Source organism: Daucus carota, chromosome 6, assembly GCF_001625215.2.
Source record: "Daucus carota subsp. sativus chromosome 6, DH1 v3.0, whole genome shotgun sequence".
Taxonomy (NCBI): domain Eukaryota; kingdom Viridiplantae; phylum Streptophyta; class Magnoliopsida; order Apiales; family Apiaceae; genus Daucus; species Daucus carota.
Genome location: NC_030386.2, coordinates 9,386,445 through 9,395,682, shown reverse-complemented (window position 1 = coordinate 9,395,682; position 9,238 = coordinate 9,386,445). Strand labels below are relative to the sequence as shown.

The following is a 9,238-nucleotide window of genomic DNA, read 5'->3' as shown; positions in this document are numbered from 1 at the left end:
AACTCATGCAATTTAAAGGGTACTATATCTATTTAATACCCATGAAATCACATACCTGCCATTCCTTGGTTGTTCTCGTCGCTACAAATCTTCTCCAAGTATCCTTACGCACATAACTGTACTTTTTTGGAGGGTTTCTCAACTTCTTCTTTTGTCCAATATATGGCAGCACATACTTGGTAGTTAAAGTAGTTTTGAACTGCCTCCACTTACAACCTGCTGACTTTAGCACCCAATCCTCGAGTTCTGGAACTACTTTGAACGTCTCCTACAGGGTAATATGATATATATATATATATATATATATATATATATATATATAGGGTATGGTTCATCGAGGAACTCACCCATCCTGGTAACCGAGTAACTTTCAATCTCAGCCACACAGTCTACACATACCCTATTTTTTTTTGCAACTGCTGTGTAACTGCTAGTACATGCGCGCCCCCTGTGTTCTGTAAATATCAATCCTTCACGTACCCCACTTGTGTAAGCTTTTTTATTTTGTTTTTGTATTTTATATTATCAATTTCTTTTTATATTTTTATTTTGTTATTATATATTTTTATCCGTGCTTTTAATTTTTTAAAGTACTTTTAAATACTATCAATACTAAAAATACATCAAAAACTATACTGGACATACTTAAAATTTAAGAAATGTATTTAAATTATTTTAAGTGCTTTATTTAATATATAATATTTTACAAAATTTAGAAAAATATCTTCTATGTTTAAAAATCATATTACATATTTCATAGAAAAAAATTATAAATATATAAAAATTATAAATGAAAGAACAAACAACAAAAATTGAAATATATGACAAATAAAATACAGAACATGCGACAAAATAAAAATTAAAAATTACACAAATAAAAAAGTTCATATTATATATAAACAAATGAAATACAGAACAAGTGAGAAAACTAAAAACTATAAGGAAATACAGGACATTGTATTTTTTTGTTCTTCAATTTTTAATGTTATGTATTTTATGTAGTGTATTAATTATTTATACTTATAGATTTGAGTATATTTTATTTGATACATGTTACAGAACTGATGGTATGTGTCTACAGAACATGTGATTAGGTTTAAAAAAAAGTAAGTGCCCTCCTTTTATGCCGCGTGTTTTTAATATTTAAATTCGTTCTATTTTAATATCATATTTTTGATGATCCATATTTTTAATTTTTTAGGTGTGCTTTTAAATTATACTACCTATATTAAAATACATCAAAAATTATATAAAACATTTTTAAAAGTTATGAAAATAATTATATAACATATACAAGTAGGATGTAATTAATAAATATAGAACACTGGTAAAATATGTACAGTACATAGAAAATTCAAATGACAGAACACATAAAAATTACATAATATTAATAAATAATATACAGTACACAGACAATTTAATTACAGAACATATAAAAATTACAAAATATTAATAAATAATATACGGTACATAAAATAATTAAAAATATAGAAATAATTATATAGCATATACAAGTAGAATGTAATTAATAAATACAGGACATTGGTAAAATATGTACCGTACATAGAAAATTTAAATAACAGAACACATAAAAATTACAAAATATTAATAAAAAAATATACAGCACACAGAAAATTTAATTACAGAACTCATAAAAATTATAAAATATTACAAACATGGAATATAGAGTATAAAAATTACAGGACATGGTATCTTATGTATTTTTTATTCTACCTTTTCTTTTATTTATATGAGTACGTGTCTAGTACAGAACTTAATTAGGTCTAAAGACAAGCACGTGTATTCCTATTTTTACGCAGCGTGTTTTTTAACTCAAGTGTCTTCCTATTTTCACGCCGTGTATTTTCTTAAGTGTTAAAAGAGTTCCTAGGTTACTATTTTAGTTAGTTCCTCAAGGAGAAGCCCCCTATATATATATATATATATATATATTAAATGGTTAATACAAGATGCAATATAGTGATAAAAGGAAAAAAAAACTAGTTAATAATAACAGACCTTAACATCAAGCCATAGCTTAGCCTTTAATTCAGAATCCACATCTGGCCAACTCGGAATATCGATTGGAATTTTATTTCTGGCAGCCATCCCAATGTAGGACTGTCAGATGCTCCTATTTTGTCCGATAGGAACCCCAAATTCATTGTACCTAATTTTGTATTTCTTGCCTTGTGCCTTCTTCGCAATCACTTTGTGGAGAGAAGATATACCTCGCACACCTCCTTGCCTTTTTTTGGTAGATTCTGAACTAGTGACGGTGCCCTGGACAGACTCTGATGGTTGAGGTTCCGGCGCTGCCTCTGCTGATACCTTTAAGTCCTTTTCAGGTGATGCTTCTTTCCCCTCTGCTATCATTTTGTCAGCATCTTCCCCGCTTGCAGAATCATGCTCAAATCTTAATTTTTTGCCAACACGCTGCTTCTTTGATTTCACCATTTTTGTCACTTAACCTGTAACACAAAACAGGAAGCCATTACTCAGAAATCATGGAACATAATATACAAGTGTGGTATATCAAAAAACACAACAGTGCAAGCAAGAATGCAAATCACAAATAAAATTTCAACAATTTACAGAAATTATAGAAACACATAAAATGGATCACAAATAAAAAACACAACTGTGCAAGCAGTATAGCACAAATAATTGACATAAATTTCAATAAAATAGTACTTCCCGAGCTAGAATCAAGTCACAAAATACAGAAATACATAAAATGGATCATTTTTTGACCCAAATTCCTTCAACATTTTCTCTAATACTATGCTGAACATCATCGTCAATGACATCACATGCAGGGATGTTATAGCAAAATGGAGGATTTTCCATGACTGTGTCGCCTAAATCATCCTCACTGTACACATCACGGTAGTCTCTAGTCGTCGATGTTAAAACTACAGACCAGGCAGCATCAACAAGATCTTCGACATAGAACACTTGTTTAACCTGATCAACCGATACAAATTTATCTTTTTTGTGGCCAGGTCTGTTGAAATCTACAAGTGTGAAGCCAAGATCATCGACCTTTATGCCCTTCTCATTTGCTGCCCATTTACACAAAAATAAGGGGGCTTTAAAGGCATTATAATCTAACTCTCAAATTTCTAGGATTATGCCATAAAAGGTCATATCACTTTCCACAGGATTCAAATCCTTTGCACTAGAAACTTGAACCGTCTTAGCAACCAACGACACCCCGCTGTTTTGAACGACACGTGCATCATCTCTTTCTTTTGTAAAGTATCGGACACCATTAACCGCATAACCTTCATAAGTCAAGACAGAGAATGATGGCTTTCTAGCAAGCCATCTTATCGTTTCTGAAACCTCACCATTCACCCTGATTTCATCACTAACCTACAAATATTACAATAAAAATAAATAGTAAATTTCCTAATCTGATTAGTAATACAGATTGAAGTATCGAAACTATATAAATAAAAAACTAACCTTTTTTCCGAACCAATCAGCAAAGAGCCGATTGTGCTCTCCCATTAGCCAATGAACTGTTTTCTTTTTCCCATGATACATTTTTTCGAGATACTCTTTATGCATTCTGAGGAGAATAATACATGTAACAGCCACATTAAATACTTTATGGAATAAAGAGGAATCTATAATTAGAAAAATAAATGAACTTACATAATATACGGATACACCTCTGCATTATTTAAAAGAACATGTAGATGGGCCTGATCGCGCTCTTTTTCGTCCACTGTTTTTATTGTCACAGCGGATAGTGCACCAGAGAGCTTTTCATCCTTCCGAAGCCCAGCAGTGTAACTTTGCTTAACAAACTCACTGCAAAATTCAACAGATTCTTCCCCTAGGTACCTTTCTGCTATACAACCTTCCGGATAGTAACGATTTCGTACATAACTCTTCAAAACTTTATTGAAGCGTTCAAAAGCATACATCCATCTATAAAATACCGGTCCACATAAACGTAATTCACGAACCAGGTGAACTACAAGATGTATCATGATATCGAAAAATGATGCATGAAATATTTTTTCAAGCTCGCACAAGGTCAAAATCACATCTGCCTGCAACTTATCCAGTTTTGAGACATCTACAACTTTATTGCAGAGAGAGTTAAAAAAGAAACATAATCTTATGATTGTGACCCTAACATTTTTCGGGAGAATGGACCGAATTGCAACTGGTAGTAGTTGTTGGAGGAGTACATGGCAGTCATGTGACTTCAGACCATACATCTTCAAGTCATCCATGGAAACACAGTTTTTGATATTCGATGCGTGGCCATATGGAAGTTTCATGAACAAAAAAGATGACAACATTTTGTTTTTTTCAGCCTTAGATAAAGTAAAAGCAGAAGGGGGGAGGTAGGTTTTTTTTTCTCCTACTTGTGGAGCTAAATCATGCCTAACACCCATGTCAACCATATCAAGACGAGATGCCACACTATCTTTCGACTTAAACCGCATGTTTAGTAATGTCCCAATTATATTATCGCACACGTTCTTCTCGATGTGCATAACATCGAGACAATGACGAATATGGTGAAACTTCCAATATTCTAATTCAAAGAAGATTGACTTCTTCTTCCATGGACTTGGAACTTTTTTGGATTTTTTCACTTCCTTCCCGAATGAGAACTCAATTGCCTCCTGCTGTGCTAACACTTCTTGTCCAGAAAGGGGTGGACGTGCATCTGAAAAATCTTGTTGACCATTAAAAGCTGCCTTTTGTCTCCGATAAGGATGAAACTTACCCAAATATCGTCGATGGCCTTGGTAGCTCATTTTCCTACTATGACCCAAATATTTAGCAACCGTATCATCACCACAAATTGGACAGCAGAAATAACCCTTGTTAACGCATCCAGATAAGTTTCCATAAGCAGGGAAGTCATTTACCATCCACATTAAAATTGCTTTCAATGTGGAATAAGATTTACTGAATGCGTCATATACATTTGGTTCCCCATCTTCCCAAAGCTTCTTTAAATCATCAATCATCGGTTGTAAATAAATATCAAGGTTATTACCAGGTTCATGTGGACCAGAGACTAATATTGTTAACATCATAAACTTCCGTTTCATGCATAACCATGGAGGAAGATTATAAATTACCAATACTACTGGCCAACAAGTATACCTATTGACTAGACCATTATTGTGGGGGTTTATACCATCCGCTGCCAGAGCTAAACGCAAATTTCTTGGTTCATTACCATAACCAGGCCACCTATAATCTATATTCCTCCAAGAAGGAGAGTCGGCAGGATGCCTCATCTTACCATCTTGTTGTCGCTGATTTGCATGCCAAGTCATCAGTTCAGCGGTAGTAGCAGACTTAAACATCCGTCTAAATCTAGGAATAATTGGAAAATACCACATAACTTTGGCGGGAATGTTTACCCTAACTTTACCATCTTTTCCCACCTTCCACCGAGATAGATGACACTTAGGACACTCAGATTCATCAGCATATATACCCCTATATAGTATGCAATCATTCGGACAAGAATGAAATTTGATGTATTCGAGGCCTAAGTTGGACAGAATTTTTTTTGCTTCATATGAATTAGCAGGCATCACGTTATCTTTAGGAAGAAAAGACCCAATGGAAGATAGCAAATCAGAAAATGCAGTGTCGCTAATTCCAAATCTAGCTTTCCAGTTATGTAATTTTAGCATGGACTCTAGTTTGGTGTAGTCACTGCCCTCAAACAATGGTTGTTGGGCATCGGCCACAAACCTCCTAAACTCAAAAGATTCATTGTCGTAATCATATGACTTATATGTTGCTTCACAGACATTAACCGTTTCCGATATATCAACATCAATGTTTGTGTCAAAATTCGGAACTAAAGTAGGCAGAGGTGTACTACCAACGGATGACCTAGTCGTCCCAATATCGTTTTCCCCGTGCCAAATCCAATTGACATACCCTAAACTAAAACCATTTTCGTAGATATGTCCCCTTATAATATTTACAGAAAACTGTTTGAAGTTAGCACATCGTGCACATGGGCAGGGTATTCTCTTGGGATCTTTTGAATTCTCTTGAGCATATATTAAGAACTCTTCTACCCCAATTTCATAATCTAAAGAATCCCTTTCTTTGGAAATCCACGTCTTATCCATGTATATGAATACCAAAAGCTACCTACCTACATCATTGTAATTAATTTAAACACACAAAATTGAGCAACAAAATAAATAAATTTAACAGAGAAATCATACAAATAACAGAGTAATACAAGAAAACAAACATATCACAGAGCACATAATCAGGACTGATTTCAGGGACTACAAACAGAGAACTTTAGGGGTTCTATGGGGACTTTAAACAAACATTTTGAGCATGCAGCCATAGATATACACATATAGAGATATATACACACCAGATAAGTACCAAATTCGAAGCAGCTACAGATTCAAAGAGAAAGAACTAACAAATAAGCTAAATCGAAATACCTGAGTAGACAATGAAACTCGAAATAGCTGAAAAAACCCAAACTCGAACCTCGCAAGCCAATTCCGTCGAACCCCACTTTAATCCTCGACACCCACTTCAAACCCTAAAATCCCAAGCTCGAGCTCTGCTGAAAAAACAAACAAAAGGAAACAAAATAGGTTTAATCGAGGTTCGGAACAAAGAAACAAACAAAAAAATGGATTGAATGCCGTGGTTTGAACGAATTGGGTTCTAGGGTTTATAGCGAGGAAGAAAGGGGCTTACCGTTTTGGAAGAAAATCTCGACACTCAGCTGTGTTATGTTTTAGATTTTGTTTTAAATTATGTCTTTAGTTACTTTTGATTTATTTTGTCTGAATATTGTTTTAATATTCTAAGGCGGGAGGGGAAATATGCTAAGGGGGGAGTATGTTTTTTTAAGCAAGCGGGAAATAAAGAGATAGATCGCGGGATGAAATTTTAAAAATGAAGTTTTCACATCGTTTAATTACTGAACCGATGTCGAAAAAACTAAAAGACATCATCTTATTAATTATCGATGTTAAAAAGATGTTTAACATCGGTGATTTTTGGCATGATGTCTGAAGTGCGATGTCATATCCACTAATTCTAGTAGTGAATGATGAGGAAATTCACGAGAATTGGTGATTTCGGTTCAAGGGGTCCAGGGGTCCAGGGGTCCTGGCCCCCTTCAGTTGATGGGTTTGAGTGTGTGTGTGTGTGTGTGTGTGTGTGTGTGTCTATATATATATATATGTTCCTCCGCTGTTAGACTCACCTGCTAGTATGTGTTAGTGTATATGCTGTATTACTTTCATCTCTGTATGTGTTTATAATTGATGCTGCTTGATTTTATATTATGTAAACACTTATCGCGTAGAAAGTTTGATGGTGTTTCTTTGTTTCGGCCGCCAATGTTGATTCTCTAGTCTATATTCTACACTGGTTTGGAAATATGGGTCTGCAACTCCAATACTTGTAGTCCCATACATCCAAGATAAACGAAAATTTAATCATATTTAAATTTTATCATAGTTAAAGTTATAATATTTATAATTGTTGTCATTCAAATATTAAAAAAATATAATCAAGATTTGTGGTTGTGATTATTCGTCGGAAAACTCGTCGGTCTGTGGTGGTTGTAAAAAATAAGGGGTTGAAATTGCTTAGGGTTTATGTTTGGCTCTCAGGGTGCTCTCCAAACATTCGCCCTTTACAATGTGCCTACGTACCTCCTTTTATAAAGGATCAAACTTTTCATTCGTCACATTTGCCAAAAAAATTCTATTGAATTGTTAGCATGTTTTTTATTTTTACCTTTATTTTTTGTTTAATATAAATTGGTAGTATGCCAATGTTTGTCCTGAAAACTAAAAAAATCAATACTTAAATATATTTAATTTTCAAAAAGTTATTTAGATTTAGAATAAATCATAGTTTCACAACATCATGTCCAACTAAGTAGCCAGTGTACTGTCGGACAAAATGTGGATTGACCCAAGTTCAAAAAAAGTAGTTATATATATATATATATATATATATATATGTATACATTTATTAAAATTTAATATATATAATGCTAAATACCTAATTAGATAAGACATGTAAATACAGATACTGTACACCTATATCCTAGGAAGCATGGGTGCGGGTGCATAGTAGGGGGATAATTTTGAAGAATTTCTCTAGGTGTTGAAACACCTAGCTGCAATCAGTTACAGTGATGAGAGAATACTAAAAATTTACACTCAATACAAAATTTTCTCACACTCTCTCAAGTAACTGCTACTACTTGCTTATTATTGCAAGTGTACAAAAGCTAGTCTATTACAATAATAATATTTCTATCTTGGAGAATATCTTAGCTTTGTCTTCTTCATTCCTCCTTCATGTGACTGAGCAAATATGGAACTTGTTAGGAATATGTGATGCTTGATGATACAGGGTATTTTATTCTTACTTAGAATAAAATTAAATGTAGCTGATCAATTGATAGTATGCTAAGGCAGTATCAATTGATCAGATTAACCCATCAACGGATGATGAGGTACTGTAACAAAGCTGGAGCATTTTAGCAGTTGATGTAGAAATAATGCATACTTTTACATTAGCAGTTGATCTATCAATGGATGTTTAGATAGGGTGACATAATTGTAAATATGAGAAGTCATGTAATCTATTCAAGTGAAGTGAAGATCAATTGATGACATAAAGTATCAATGGCTGTTTGGAAAGAAGATTATCAATCGCTACATCAAAATCATGATCATACCATAACTCAAAGGAGACAGTCGACTGCTATTTCAGTGCATCATCAATTGATGAAATTATCAATTGATAATCAGCAATTGACAACTGAAAATCAGGCAAAAGACAAAGGTCACATGGGTTGATGTGACAGGTGCTGCACCAGCTTTGGAAGCTAAACCAAAAGGAGTTTAGTCAAATATTGAGAACCTCGAAGCCTACCATTTCTGGCAAAGCAACAAGAATTTCAAGCTGCCAAATGCTGTATCAAGTCCAAGAAATTCTATATTTGTACCAGCTAGAAAATGTGTAGGAAAATACTTTTACAGACTAGTTTTGTTTGTAGTAGTATATATTCACTTTGTGATTTCACATTGTAAAGTATTAAAAACACCAAGAACTGAAGAGCAAAGCATTTTAGAGAAAATTAGCAAGCAACTGTAAGCTTCTGCTCTTCATTCTTTTGTAAGCAGCCAAGTATTCTTACTTGGAAGGTTCTTGATATAAAAATCTCTCAGGTGGA

At 33.7% G+C, this 9,238-nt stretch overlaps 1 protein-coding gene across 1 annotated transcript; it reads right to left on the bottom strand.

The window, feature by feature from the left end:
* Positions 1–2,742: 2,742 nt before the first annotated feature.
* Positions 2,743–6,134, bottom strand: LOC108225837 (uncharacterized). Its single transcript, XM_017400792.2, has 4 exons — positions 3,664–6,134; positions 3,472–3,577; positions 3,156–3,378; positions 2,743–3,065 (listed from the first exon to the last, which is right to left on the bottom strand). Exons 1-4 carry the CDS (start codon positions 6,132–6,134, stop codon positions 2,743–2,745), a joined length of 3,123 nt encoding a protein of 1,040 aa, XP_017256281.2.
* Between the last annotated feature and the right edge of the window lie 3,104 nt (positions 6,135–9,238).